Here is a 15,128-nt window from a genome sequence, read left to right as displayed (position 1 = left end):
AAGCTAAATTAAAAAAAAAAAAAAAAGACAAGAAAAACAAACCATTTTCTCTAACTTTAATGAGCTGACTTGCATGTGAGAAGGGTTTGGCAAATGCCAGCACAAGGGCAAAGTGGCATGTGTCTCTGGGGGCAGGAGACAAAGGGAGAGCAAAGGGTGGTGGGGTGAAGAGGAGCAGGATGTCCCCCTTATAGGAGGTGCACACTGTTAGATCATCTTGATATCTAATCTTTCTGTTTGTCAGGCATTACCTTAGACTGGGGGTGTCATAACAAAACCTTCGTTGCTATTGTTGCAACCCTTATGACACAGAGGAAACATGACTTGTTTCGCATAATTTCCTTCATGTAAACAGTGAGTAGGAATTTCATGTCTCTGTGTGCTTGAGGCAGACAATGACTTCTCAACAGTTTGCTGTCTGATGAGAGTGCTGGGCTGGGACATAAGGGTTGTGTTGACTCTGGAAACAGCTACTAAGAGCAAGATGTAATCCACATGTGAAACATACACTGAGAGACCCTGAGGAAAGGAACCACTTATCTCAACGCATGTTGTCCTCTTATGGTCACTTAGACTGGTGTAGCAACACTGACCAGGTCAGTGCATCAACAGTTGATGTTTTTCTTGTGCTAAAAAGCCCTAAGCGATCCAATGAAGCCATAAAAACTGTTAATGATACAGTAGAATCTGTATTTTCACTGGACGTTTTGCCACTGTAACACCACTGGCAACATCTTCACAGTATAGTATAAGAAGCATAGGCTGAAATTTATATATGGCCCAGAGTGAAGCCACATCTTGGGTTTAGTGAAAGGTAGCCACACTGTGGAGTGATTCCCCCACGGAGATAGGCCAACAGTGCAAAGTGTGAGTTTGGATCCAAAACTTGTAGCAGTTCACAAGGAGCCTACACCAACTGCTGATTTCAATCCCTAACTTTTTATATTCTTGTGTATGTTTAGATAAATATATATATATATATATATATACATTTCAAGTCTCAGAAATCACACAAGAGTGTGCCAAGCAGGAATTGCAAGCATAGTATATAGGATTTCACATTAGAGCCAAGTAGCTGCTCATGAACTCACCCAGTACTTTGTGTATTTGCACAAGGTGATCTTCGGTTACCTGATTTGTGTACAGGTGCTCAAACTGTGTCTGTGGAATGTCAGCAATTGATTTACCGAAAGCATTAAAAAATAGGTTACTGTGTCTATGCAAGTTCACTATAGAATGCTCCTAAGCTTGCCTATACATGTTAACTCTTTTCTTTCTGCACACAATAACCTATCTTCTAGATCAGTGAATCAGTGGCAACATCTATGGAGCATCAATTTCATTTACCCCTCCTCAAGGAGCTCGTTCATCATTTGCCGAAGTCTTTTGTGACCCTTAGATGAAAGACACTTCATCTGCATAAAATATTATTATTGTTGTTGTTAGTCTAGTGGTTTCGGTGGGTTTTATTGGAACCCAATGTCCTGCCAAAAGTAACACCCTGGGAATCTTTCAACAACTGTTTCTGGGTGTTCTGTAGATTACTGCTGTTTTCTCATATATCATCCCTGGGAATTACGTTCTCAGATTAGGAAAAATGTCAGTCCCCTTCCCTCTGTGAAAAGAACTGCTGTCCAGGCTCTATATTAAAAGATTAGGCTAGTACTTTTTTCTGGTGACTTATTATTCAGGTTGTGTTTTGTTTTCTCATCAACCCCTTTGCAAAACAGGTTCAAAATGTTAAGTAAGATTGATGTGAACGATCTTGTAGCATTACACAAACACTCTGCATTGCTGAGAATGGCCAGTTAAAGGAAGACTGGTGGAAAATTGGACCCAGACATTCAGTCAGCAACTTTCAACCCTGCAGAGACAAAGAACCTTTAAGAGCTAACTTTATAATGAGGAGCTGTAGTACAGCATGGCAGAAATTAAAGGGAGGCCCAAATCCCCTTAGTGACAATTGTGTTTTTCGGAGATCTCCTGGGTAGATGTTGCTTTGAGAGACCTTTGGGAAGGGGTATAGCAAATGAGGCCTTGCTAGGAGACTGCACTGGGGAAGCAAATGCCTCTGGGCCAGAATAGGAAAAGGGAGGAGATTAAAGCAGAATAACCATTTCTCTGACAATTGAATACCCCAAATCTGCAAATGCACTCCTACTCTGAAACACATTCACATTCAGCCACGGGCATGTAAGTTTCTGGAGCGGGAAACAAAATTTTGCAGGGACTGAAGTTTTCTTGTGATTCCTTTGTCACCGTATCTGGTGTTTACCTGGTAGTTTCTCACTTAAAGATGGCTGAGGGAAAAAAAAAAGTGGGAACCGCTGATGAAGAACAAAGGCTCTGGGTTTCAAATGGGGTTTACTCAGCATGTGTTTTGTGCTGGAGCTGGATTCCTATAAAGGGGTAGCCAAAATGTTATGTCCAAATAAACTCCTAAATGTTTGAGCATGGATAGAAAAGGAGGGAAAAAAACCCAACCCTGGACCAGGAGGAGCAGAGTAGGCACTGGATGTCTGTGTTTGGAAAGTTGTGGTGGTCATTAATTGGCGTGGGCTCAGAGAAGTAGCTCATACTAAGCTTCCAATTTTAGTTGTGCATTGAAACACACATACCTAGAACAAAGTGAGGGAGGAGTTTATCCCTGTAGTTTATTCACTTTTGATCACACTCTTCATTTTCTGGTTTCTGCCTCTCCCAGGAGAGCTCACTATCATGGGACTAGCTCAACTTCAATGTCAGCATGCTGTGTAGCAGCCCTGCAAAGGGTTTTGCAGTGCCTTTCTATGCACTCACTAGTCTTTTTAAATTTAAAAAAAAAAAAAAAAACAAAATCCAAAACAAACAAATGCCAGTCTGCCCCTTCTTTATTCACAGTTTTTTGTATCCTATTTGGGCACCCTCATACTCTGTTTGCTGCTGTGGATGCTGACATAAGCAGAGAAGATGAGTAAAATAAACTTCTTTCCACCTATTAACATGATTATCATGACCAGTGACTTAATCTGTGTTTTACCTTGCCTGCCAGGAAGATAAATATTTAATGAAATCATTACATTTGTTCACCTCAGTTCTTGACCTTGGCACCAAATAGTCTTGTTTCAATTTTTTGAACACCTTTTGAAGATGTTTTGCTTTGTAATCTACCTTCTGAAGAAACACTACCTCAAAGGATAACTCTTCGATCTTCCATCTCGAAGGTCTTCACTCAGCTACACCTATTACATTTTAATGTTGCTGCAAAGTCTTTCCTCTCCTTCCCTGTCCTCCCTACTGTAATTTTATATATCCTCCTACTACCTCAGCTCCTGCAGCATTTGAGTACAGAATGTGAATTTCCCTCTGCTCACAGGTATGGACATGTTAGTGTTGATTGTGTACATAATGCAGGTGCCTTGGGCAAAAGGCAGAGTGAATTCTGCTTGGTAACAGTTACAATATTCCCACAGTTTTGGGCCCACAGGATATTTTCTATAGCACAACCAAGAGGAGTCCTACCTCCCCTTCACAATGCATTGGGAGGAGACAAGGGCCTGCAGAGGGCATAGATATTTCCATGCAAAGATTGTGATCAGTAAATCACAGCCTTTGCTTAGCCTGTGTATTTTGCTGGTCCTAAGACAAACTTCCCACAAGTGTTGCTCTCATTTCTGCTGAATCAGCCTTAGCAATTATGCCCACTGAGCAGGTGATACCAAATGAAGAAGAACTACAGGTGTAGGCTGTAGGACGTACCATCCTCTGCAGTCTACAGATGTGCCATGTGTATGGAAATGCCTGATACAGGTAGAGGAGTTACTCAGCCATATACTGTCTGTCCCTTACTTCTTGGAGAGGTCACGAATTCCACGGATAGGTACTGGGAATGGTATCACTTCAGACTGCTCCAGCCAGACTTGCAACAGTATATACCCACAACATGCTTCACAAACAAATTTATCGAGTCCAGGGACATACGTGGTTAATTGTACAGGGCCTATAGTACAGCTCAGTGCAACTTGCTCTTGCATAACTCCTTTGAGGTTTAGTTGGCTGAACTTGCCTTTTCATAAGTCATTTGATAATATGTAAAATAAAAAAAATGGAAGGAATATAAAAAAATTACATTAGGCAGGCACACCAATAACAGACAGTTTGGGCTCCTAGCTGAGAAACAAGTTCTCATCAGATAGGAAAAAACAGGGAGGGGAACAATGGAAGAAAAAAAAAGTGGGTTTGGATCAGAATAAAGAGGAAAGAATTGTTATCTTTTGCAGCCAGAGTGATGCATCTTTTCGGTTTTTAGCTATTCTTTGCTCTTGGCAGCTACAGGGACACCTTTCCCTGCAGCTGGCCAAGCATCTGAGTCAGTTGCTCCCAGAGGAGATATAATGTCCCTGTTTGTACATTGTGCAAGTGAGGCAACAGGAAGAGCTTTAAAACGCCCCTGCTCCACCTTGGCTTTAAACACCTGAGTTCACCACTACGCTGGCCCGCATCCGAACCCTGAGCCCACTCCCCCACCTGCAGAGCTGAGCCATTTTGCCAAGGCCCAAAAAGAGTGAACACCATTAAGACCGACCTAGGTCAACCTAGAATGATGCCTGGAGGCTTGTGGCTGCAGGTAGCATGGAGGGGGTTGGACATGAATTAGAGGGCTACTGAGCTGAGCGTTGCTACCCAAAAGTTAACCTAATTAGTAGACACGGAGGCCTGTTGCCATCTGCTTTCGAGTTGCCTGTCTGAGCCTGGTCCTGAGTTCAAATCTCTGCATAAAGATAGAGATCTGCAGCATGCCTGCAACACTGTCCACATCAGAGACGGCTTTAGTTATCTTTTTTTTTTTTTTCATGGTCTCAGCAGAATAACTGAGCATCAGATCAGCCCAGAGATGAAACACACCTCTTGCTATACTTAGTAGCTCAGCCCAGGATGAAACAGGGAGCTCCGTCTTCTCTGGTTTCTGGGGAGAGACACGTCCAGGACTCCCAGTTTTCTGTATCTCTTTCCCCTGTTTGGCTTACTCTGTGATCTGTCATTTTGTGGATGACACCCCACAGGAGCTCTCTTCTGGGGCTGCACTCCTCCTTTTTCCCCCCCAACCCTCTTCTTCATTATTTGCTTCCTGTACTTAAGTAGCACAGTTTTTTCTATGTTTGGGATTTTTTTCCTCCCTCTCCCCTCTCTTTCTCTCTCCCTTTCTCCCCTCTTGTTCTTTCTCTCTCTCTCTCTCTCTCTCTCTTTCACTCTCTCACTCTTTATCTCTCTCCCTTCCTTTCTCCCCTTCCTCCCTTTCTCTCTCTTTCTCTCTTTCTTTCATTCTTTTGCTCTCCTTCACTTTCTCTCATTCTCTCTCCTGCTCTCTTTCTCTCTCTCTCTCTTTTTAATTTAAATATTGCCTCTTCTGACTGTGTGTTAGCTTCTTTATTTAGGGAAGCCCATATCTCTTTCTCCCTAAACCTATGTAACTGCATCTGTATATGAATAGTTTTCTCCCTCAAACTCCATCACACTCTGGCTCCTCATCTGAGGAGGAGGAGGGAAGAGGGGCTTGTATTGTGCTGGTGGACTTTGCCCATCCATCTCTGGATCTGAATAGGCCAGCATTATTTCACAAGTGCTAAATCCACTCACAATGGTTTTAAATGGTTGAGCTGCTGAGCCAGCTGAACAGCAAACACCAGAGGGGAAACCACATTTCGTGAGCACTTCAGATTCCTTCAGACCGTATGAGGAGCCATTAAGAGTAAAAGTCCTCTGACACAACTCCCTCTGGCAACTTTTTCATAGCCACATGTCAAAAAAGGGGGCGAAGGAATTGGTCCAGAATCAGCTCTCAAGAATCTAGCACATGAAGATGGAGTTCAAATCTGGTTTTGTTTAAAGGGAAGAAAGCAGTGACATATTATATTTTCTTGTAGCATATTAATCATTTGCTGACTGTCCCTCTGATCATGGGCAAGATGAAAAAAACCCCAGTTGTTCGTGTTATACAGGAATATATTTTGTTATATTTGTGTTTGTATCTGCTTTCCTTATTCTTTACCTCTGAGTTAAGAAAAGCCCAGATTGTACATCTTATGATCTTCTGATCATCCCAGATAACACGACCAGCCAAGAAATATCCAAGAATGCAATAAATTATCCTGTTGCAGTAAGACAGATGACAGCCCATCTAAAGGACCTGCTATTTCTGTCTCTGTCCAGACTTGTGAGGACAGGGCACTTAATTCTTCCTTAGAAGACATAATTGCATATTCCCCAAACAACTTCTTTCACAATGATCTAAGTTAGATTAGATATTTAGTAATTGAAGTTTCCTAGCCCAGGCAGTCTTGATAAAGTGATTACTTTGAGCAGTTGCCTTGAGAAATAATAATTGGTGGTGGTGGTGAGGATGAACCTTCCCCCTTCAGCTTTAGTCAGCAAAAAATACATGGCTACAGCCTGGAGTCACACAGGGACATGCAGGAACATTTCACCTTGAATTAGCTAAAAACAGGTGCAAATTTAAAGTAGAATAGTTGCATCAAGAACCTGTATGGTCATTCTGAGTCAGAATTTATGTTTAATATAACTTAGCTTGCTTCACTTTGGCTTTGGGGTTTGTTTCCTCCACCAACACGGTTGAACATGACTCCTCCAAGACAGAGGTGCAAACACAGCTGTGTGCCTGGGCTTTTAAAAGTGTGTCAACGAAATGTGCTTCCAACTGATATTGAAGTTACATACAGCAGGGAACTGTGGTCTCTTATTGACAACTCCTATTAATGTTTTACTTTACATTGTATGAAGTAGCAGAGTCTCTGATAACTAAATAAAACAGTCTTTAACAATGTCTTCAAAAAATAGCAGAGATGAAGAATTTAACTAGTGAGAAGTAGTGCATGGCAATCCATCCACACAGAGATGGTGAGTCTTCCCCTCCTGCTTCTGTCACTTTCTACTTGTGTGTCCTTGGGTATATCAGTGGTCATTTAGCCATCTCTGCCTTGACTTAGTATCTATAAAACAGGCAGGGAAATACCTCTTGTTCCACATGGGGACTGTGAAATTAAACTCACTGCTCTTTTCAAATGCTTGGACAACCAGGGACAACAGGAGTTGGTTCTCACATAAGTCCTGTGAGGGCACAGAGTATTGCTCTATTGTTATATTCTAGAGAAACAATCCTTTGGTAAAACACAGGTTGCAGAAGAATGGTTGGTTGTCCCTTGGCTTTTGTTTGGTAAGATTGATAGGAGCCATTGTTTTTCTCATGTAACTAAGATTTGTGGTGAATTAAGGGTTTGTGTTTATTAACCTCCAAAATATCATTTGGAGTTGTGTGAATGCAAAGAGAAAACTCCTGCTAATATGCATAAATATTTGCAAAAAATTCAAAACTAAAGGAAAAAACAGAGGCTGAAAAACCCACTAACCAGTACATAATTTCATTTTCTTGTTCTCATTTCTCTAAACCTGCTGACAGGATTCCCCCAGAATTTCCAGCACTTGCTGAACCTTGACCCAAGCAGCTTTGTAAGAAATTTCTTCCCCAAGGGTTATTTTGGAAAGTTCTAAGATCTTGAGTATAATGGTTTTCACAGCTGTAATTATAGAGCCACACATCTGATTCATGTAATTTGACAAGGAATTATAACTTGCCTGGTTCAAATGAGTGTGTCAAGGTGTATGGTAACTGGTGATGTGAATCTTGCAGCATCTGCACATGGGTTCTTCTATCATTCTGGTGTTCAATTCAAATGTTTTTGTTATGTGTTTACATACCTGAGGCACTCTAGATTACAGTATTCTTGTACTGCTTTTTCTCAGTGAGAGTTTTATAAACATTTGATTCACAAGCCAGGGAGGGGGAACAGCAGTGAAAATGCCCATGCACCCCTTTGTACTTGGAGAAGCTCACGTTTCTCTCCGTGGCTATTGTATGCATGTAGTGCTGCCCATTCTTGGTTCTTGGAAGAGAAACAAAACAAATGAATACATATTTTTCAGGAAGGGCTGAGAAATTGTAACTTTGGCTAAAAGCTTCCATTTTTTGTTCTTAAATGAGCAGAGATGCTGTACCTGTTTGTTGACTGAGAGTTAACAGAGAAGCAAGTGCATGGTTCAGCTCTCAGTCATGAGTTAGTATGAAGCTGAGGAACGCAACGTTAGACAAAAGACATGAAAAATGATTTGGCTGCAATTTCATAGGTATTTCTTCTTGAAGAGGATCCACACCTGCAAATATGTCTCAGTAGGAGGTTTTGCTGTTGACCAGCAAGGAGAACCATGTGTTGCCACTACCATAACAGAGTTTATGACTACTCACTAAATAAAGCCCACTCCTTGGGTGCTCACAACTGCAAGGTGCGAGCATGGGTGAGATCTATGTATATCTCAGTGTGTGAAACAGATACACGGTGAGAGATGGTGCCCCTAAAGGCTGTGGCTAAGGAAAAGATGGTGAAAAGAGAGGAAAGGGATCTTGCTGATGGCATTGTAAGCAGGCCAGGCTGGGCTGGTGATGCAGCACAGGAGGCAATGGGAGGGTTGTCACTGGCTGGTTTGGTGCAGCAGCTGGCTCATCCTCTGTATGGGGTGTAGCCACACTGACTTGCTGCTGCTCTCAGTAGGGCACAGGGTCCCTACCATGCAAAGCCCTGAGCGTGTCTCCTTGGCCTCTGGTGCTGCACAGGCACCATCTTGTCACCTCACATCCTGTGCTGCTTCATCCCCTTCCCACCCCTCACAGAGAGACCCCATGCTGCCAGAGCCTTGCTCCCTCCCTGCTCCCCCTGCTTCAGGTGTATGAGCTTTATAAAGTAAGCATGGTAATCTTGTTAATATTATTAAACTTTTGGAGCTGCCAACCCTGGGGTCTTCTCCCCTTACCTCAGGGGAGGTGGCAGCATCCCCTAATTCAAAAGCATCCTTCCCTCCAGTATCCTCTTCAGAAATGTCTGGGCTTCCTCTGATTACTTTTACACAGCCCATTTCCCCTCCCTCACAACTTTGGCCATTTCTAGCTGTGACCTCAGCTTCAGCTCAGCTGTGCTTATCAGACATGGAGGCAAGATTCTGTGTACTCTGGTCTGCAACAAACCAAGACTACAAGGCAGTGGGAGCAGCCTCAGCTCTGAGTGAAACTCATATTCCTAGGGCCACATGTTGTAGACAGGCATTTGTTGTCACTGTGGACCTATGAGCAACTGCAGGCAGAGCCTCTCATGGAGCCCAGGGAGACCTGGGAATCCCTCAACCCTGTGAGGCCAAAGAGGTATGGCAGCTTTGCCCTCCACCACAGTGGGCCTGGGCTCCAAGCAGAGGTCAGTCAGGCTGATTCGCTGTTCGATATGCTCTCTGTCAACAGCCCCTTTGTCTCCTTTCTCTTCTCTGCCTTCACGTGGATGATTTCAGGATTGACAGGGCCTGCCCAGTGCACAGCACTATTCCTCAACAAAATGGAGTGCAACAGACCAGATCAGCCTCTGGTATAATGCTGTTGATTTCAATGAGGTAACTCCACGGATATATTTGACTCCACATTTGCCTCATTTTTCTCACATACCCTAAAACCTGGGGATCAGTTTCTCAAGACAAGGAAATACCACCTCCATATTTGGGAAGGGTATGAATGGACATTCACCCTGAGTGTCTGGGTAGGGCAAGCAGGAGGAATGTATAGGGGAGAGGAGAAATGCTACATCCTATGTGGAACAAAGGACAAATTAGTACTGACTGTTAGAAAAAATCTCCTTCTTCTCAGTGTGCTGTCATCATGCTGTCTGTCTTCTAGTTTGCGTGTTACTGTTTTCCTGGACCAGAATAGTTAATGCTGCACAGTGGGATCCTATTTCACACCTGTCTTTTGTTTAACAAAGGCATGGCAAATCTTTGCCTAATCCCCTACTTAGCCTTATAAAGGCTTTAGTCTCAAGTAGCAGTCCTAAATCTTGTGGTTTGACGGAGTGATATCCACTAGTGACCAATTATTGCTACTATTTGGGCCTTCCCTGCTTCTACTGTTGGCTACACTTAGACTTGGACCTTCAGCTGGTTATCTGAAGTGAGGAGTAGTTGCCACTCTTCTGGTCATGCAGTCCTATCCCTCTTGGGTGCTGGCATTTGTTTGATTCTCCTGGGATCCTGTCCTGGACAGGGAAGTAAACCAGAACACTCACCCTGCCAAAAAGTGGTTTAGCTTTGCTCTGAGTTTAGCACTCTGAAACAACTTTCCCAGGATCAAATGAATGGCACAGGTGGTGGAGTGCACCCCTGGAAGTGGGGAGCGGGAGCCTGTTTGAGGGGTAGTAGTAATTGAGTTAGTTGAGTTAAAGACAGATAATTCCTCAAACTCTCGATGGCTGAAATGCACAGGGATGGCTCTTTCTGAAGCGCTTGCAGTTTTCTTTCTCAATGCAGACTGTCATTGCCCAAACCTAAATTAGAGAACCCAAATAATGCTACTGAAGTCTGGTGGGGTAGGAACACTGCTCAGATGGTGACATTACATTGCCACCACTCTAGGAAATTATGGAAGGAGAGTAAAGATCCTAGATGGCACTAGGAAGCACAAGCTGCCTGTTGCTGCAGAAGTCTGCAAGTATGTGTCCAAACTGAGAATTCGTAAGCATATTGCAGCCTCATGATACACATCAGAGTGACAGAAAAACACAAACCCAAAAGTTCAACCCACTTGTGAACACAGTCCCTGCATCTCCTCATCAGGCCTAGACTGAAAGTGGTGTGTGGGAGATGGGATTTACAGCACTAAGTGGGACTTTCCATTTGTTTCGTGGGCATTTTGGAAAAGTCCGCACTGTCATGCCTACAGCTAATTCTATTTATCTGCCTGCCTGAATTCTTCCTGCTGGAGGGCTGGTCAAAAACTGAGCACTGGAAGTAAATCATCCAAGTATTTAAAATCTTTTTTCCTCACAAGTTGCTTGTAAGCTTGTCCTTATTTCCGCAGATGTGTTTTACATTCAAAGTATTCACCAAACAGCTCCTGCCAAAAAATTTCAGTGTAGGCTCTGTTTTCTAGAATGATATTTTATCTGTTTACTCTTTTTTGCTTTTGATGTATGGATGATTCCCTAAATGGTGAATATTATTTCTGCTTCTTGTCCCAGAGGATTGTAATTTTTTTAAAACTGAAGAGTGCGAAACTATAAAAAGACAGACACAACATACAATATATGTCCCCTTTTGCAACACGAACACGGATGACATTCATCCAGTGCACATCCCTGAAACACGTTTTTACCAAACATAACACCTGTCATGAATAAGAAAATATAAAAATATAAGCCAAATAAAAGTCTGGAGCCTGAATCTTTGCTCCATTCTGCAATATTCATCTGGGGCTCTGACAGACGTAGCTGTGGCAATAATGTGTGAGTGTTACTGATTTCAGCTGTCCACAGATTTCCCCTGGTTACTACCGCTGTGGTGGGAGTGCTGGAGTGGATGTTGTCTCACTCACTCCCATTCAAAGCCTGGTGCTTTAGCTTAAATCACTGATGAAACAGGGTTGTGTTATGATGCCAGATCGGGGATTGCAGCAGCCGAGGTACACAACTAAACAGATTTAATGGGTCTTTTGCTGCTGAAAAGAACCGTCCCTTATGTCTCCCTCCCCCTCTTTCCACTCCTGCAGATCTCTATGGGAGGGTTGGAGGTTCGAGTCACGGAGAATAATAGCATAAAGAAGCAGAGATAAATCAGCCAGAGTGTGACTATCAAAGCCATACTTGTAATTTATAAACCTTTGTTTCCTGAAGTAAAAAGAAATTGGTAATGTGACTGTGTTGGGTTGTTTTATTTGTTTCTATCCCAAATGTGTTTTTCTGATTCCAGCTATCTCAGGATATACTGTTATATCTCATTGGGCTGCTGGTCTGCCTTCCCAGTTTCCTGTGAATAGCAGATGCTTAATAGGGGAAAGTGAAAGTTTCACTTGGAAGCCACAAATGGAGATGTCCATGGGGAAAAAAAAAATCATTCAAATTAATCTTTTTAATTAAAATATTTCAGTTCAAGTTGCACCTCTTGTCTTTATACTTGGCTGGCTGGCTGGCATAGACCTGGTGAAGCTGCTCTACAGCCTTGTGGCTGTTTTTTGGTTTTATTTTCATTGCAGTACTATTTCCTTTTAGCATCCCTCTGTGTACAGTCAGAGGTTTTGTTAGTCTTCCTAGAAGTCAGAACTGGAAAACAGACTCCTTTGAAACAGAGAACAAGAGGATTTTTGTGAGGGAGAAAGTGGATTAATGGGAGATACTTCTTGCTGTTAAAAAGCAGTCCTGGGTCTCACTTATGGACACCTGGTATGTGACTTCTCTAACACAAGATACCACTTTCAGGCTGGTCTGCAATTATGCCATTGCCCATGGGGAACCGAAAGGGCTATTTATTTTTATCTTGCTATTGGCTTATGGGGTTTGCAAGTACCTTTTTTAGCTTGCATAACTGTAAATATTGTTACTGGACATCCCGACCTCTCAATGCTTGCTCCAATACTTGACCTTTTGACTGGCTCCAGGAGATGGCAAATTCCGCAAGCAGATGACACATTGGGTGAGGCAGTGTTTTCTGTTATGGAGACTTTTAATTTTGCTGAGTGAGCTCCCGTTCCCATGCATTAGGATGAGCAAAATTGTTGGGGGTGATCAGTTGCCCTTAGAGTCTTCTTAAATCTTGACTGCCTCTTCTAGGTCTCTCCTGTGGTAGGCCACAAATGTTTGCATTCTCTTGTTACCTGTCAAGCCTGGTATGTAGAAGTTGTATCAGAAATGCTTCGGGTACAGGACCCTCTCTCTGTAAATAAAGCTTCCTACTTCTGTATTGTGCCACACTTAACTTTCATGACTGTTCCTGATACTCCATGTGGGAGCTTTTTGAGGAGAAATGAGTCATGCGTTACCACCCCAGAACACGCAGTGCATATTCCCACAAGGTCTTCATAAACCCACGTATAGAAACTTCCAAGAAGACACCTGCTCTGCGTTTGATGCACAGAGCAGGGACTCAAAAGAGGCTTTAAAATGTACTTTCAACTGAAAGACTTCTTTTTTCTCCTCCACCACTGATCACTTCTTTCCTTACCTCACACATGTCAACTCACGCCATTGCCAGGACCTTCTGCTTGTCTCAGCTGTGTGATTGTATGTAACACTCTTTCCCTTGCCTGCTAGCACTGTATATTTCCTGATCATAACCAAGTAGGAACCTGCGAGCAATTCACCTGTATTTTGTCTTAATGAAATCCTGTTAAAGTGTCACAAAGAAAATCTCAGTAGCGTGATTTATCTTGTGGCAGCCTGAGTAGAAGTGGATGGAAACACTCCACACCTTCCTGCTCTAGAAACATACAGGTATTCTCTTTTCAGTTTTGTAACTCAAGGAGCTTTTGACTTTCGGGGCTTAATTATTTGTGTATTGCAAAGGCTGGAGATACTGAGTAGCACTTTTGAATCTTCACTTAGCCTCAAGATGGGTTGAAAGACAAAAATCTAAGCACCAGTTTTTTCAGATGTTTATGAGCATTTTCATCACTGAAGCTGATTTTTTCATCTATGAAACCCAGGCTTTAAATCCACAATAGAACTGAAACTTTCCATTGGGTGGAACGAATTAATATGCAAGGAATCAATTTGACTTAACATAATATTCTTGTCCCCTTTGCTCTTTGCCCCCAGTTCCTGGCTTACTGATTTCTGTATTTTCTCCCTTATTACCTAGTTAAGAAAGCCTAACCTAATCCACAGTCCTAAATAGAGTACATTTTCACCAACTGTCACAGCTACCTGAGTATCTTCCTCAGTTACCTCATCTCTTATGTGACATTAACTGCTCCCAGATCTTAAAAAACTGTTCTGCACCTCATACCTCAGTGGAGTTATGTTCTGCAGGATCAGGGAGTCTTGCTCCTTCTTTCTAGTTAAAGATAATTGTCCTGACTATTTTCAAGGGCTAAAGCCTTTCTGTTGAAGTTTCTTCGACCAAATGAATAAGAATTGAGATCCCAGATGGACTTCCCAATTTACAGGTCTGAGGATGGTTAAGATCATTACAGACAGAAAAATCAACTGCAAAATTTGGACCCTGCTGCTGACCCTCACAGGGCTGGAAACTGCATGCTGGGGCAGTACTCTGTAGTCTCCCCTGCTCCAGAGTTGTCTGAAGTGCAGATCTAGACTTGAACTTCTGAAATTTGATGGGTGTTTGTGATCTGGGGTTTTGATTCCATTTCATCTCTTATAGTTTCTTTTTCCAAACCCTTGGGTAGTTGCCCTTTCCTAGAACACACACTGAGCACAAGAAACACCCTTCTTAAAAAACACAAACACTGAGAAAAAGAACACAGAGAACTGAAAGAGCTTTAGCAAGAAGTTTTGTTTCTCTATAAACCCTACATAGGAAACCCTGGGCTCTGTGCTCCCTCAGCATTTACTGTATTTATTTCTTTTCCTCATCTCCAGATTGGGAGCATTTTCTGCCAAACAGAGAAAGGCTTTGTGAGATGAGGAACAGCTCAGATTTTTGCAGCTTGTAAAGTATGTGCTACCTCCTCTGAGAGTTAAAGGCTACCTTCTGCCCCTACTGCCCCTCCTTCCCCAAAAAGCAGTTCTTTTTAGTAGTACCCTCCTTCTTACCCTCACGCTTTTGGAAAAAGGCTCATAGCAGCTCTTGGCAGAACAGGGCAGAGATCCTACCATTAGCTTTTCTCCAAAGGAGACCGGGAGGGGGATAAAAACAGCACCAAGTTTTCAAGGGAAATTGGCTGGCAAAGCTAAGGGGTGAACGATAGGAGCAATGACTATTTCCTCCAAACCAGGGATCTTTCCTCCCGCTTTTCCCTCCCACGGGCATTTCCCTGAGATGGACTCACTTGCAGATTGATGCTTTCCCCTTCCGAGGCCATCCTTTTCCCCCCAGGTTCCTTCCTCTGCAGACTGCGCACAGAGCGGTGCGCTCCGTGCTCCCAGAGACTCTCTCTTCGCTGGACCGGGATGCAGAGCTGCTGGAACAGACCTGCTATTCATCTGTCGGCGGCCGGCCGCCTGCCTTGGCATCAGCTGGGGGGCGAGAGAGGGGGTGGCACGCCAATTCTTCATTGTCTGGGCAGCCCATGGAACAAGCGTCCCTCTTAGACTTTC

The 15,128-nt window shown here is 43.1% G+C and overlaps 1 protein-coding gene across 1 annotated transcript in view; it reads right to left on the bottom strand.

Annotated features, from left to right (window-relative positions):
* Positions 1 to 14,893, bottom strand: part of NINJ2 (ninjurin 2) — a gene marked incomplete at its 5' end in the record, with an annotated part of 45,808 nt that extends 30,915 nt beyond the window's left edge. Inside the window, one exon of the mRNA XM_084263718.1 lies at positions 14,861 to 14,893. Within this exon, the coding sequence (XP_084119844.1) occupies positions 14,861 to 14,893 (33 nt within the window). The remainder of the gene's footprint in view (positions 1 to 14,860) is intronic.
* Between the last annotated feature and the right edge of the window lie 235 nt (positions 14,894 to 15,128).

This window comes from Gallinula chloropus, assembly GCF_964237585.1.
Source record: "Gallinula chloropus genome assembly, chromosome: 1".
In the NCBI taxonomy this organism is placed as follows: Eukaryota; Metazoa; Chordata; class Aves; order Gruiformes; family Rallidae; genus Gallinula; species Gallinula chloropus.
This window is presented reverse-complemented; position numbering and strand designations above follow the sequence as displayed.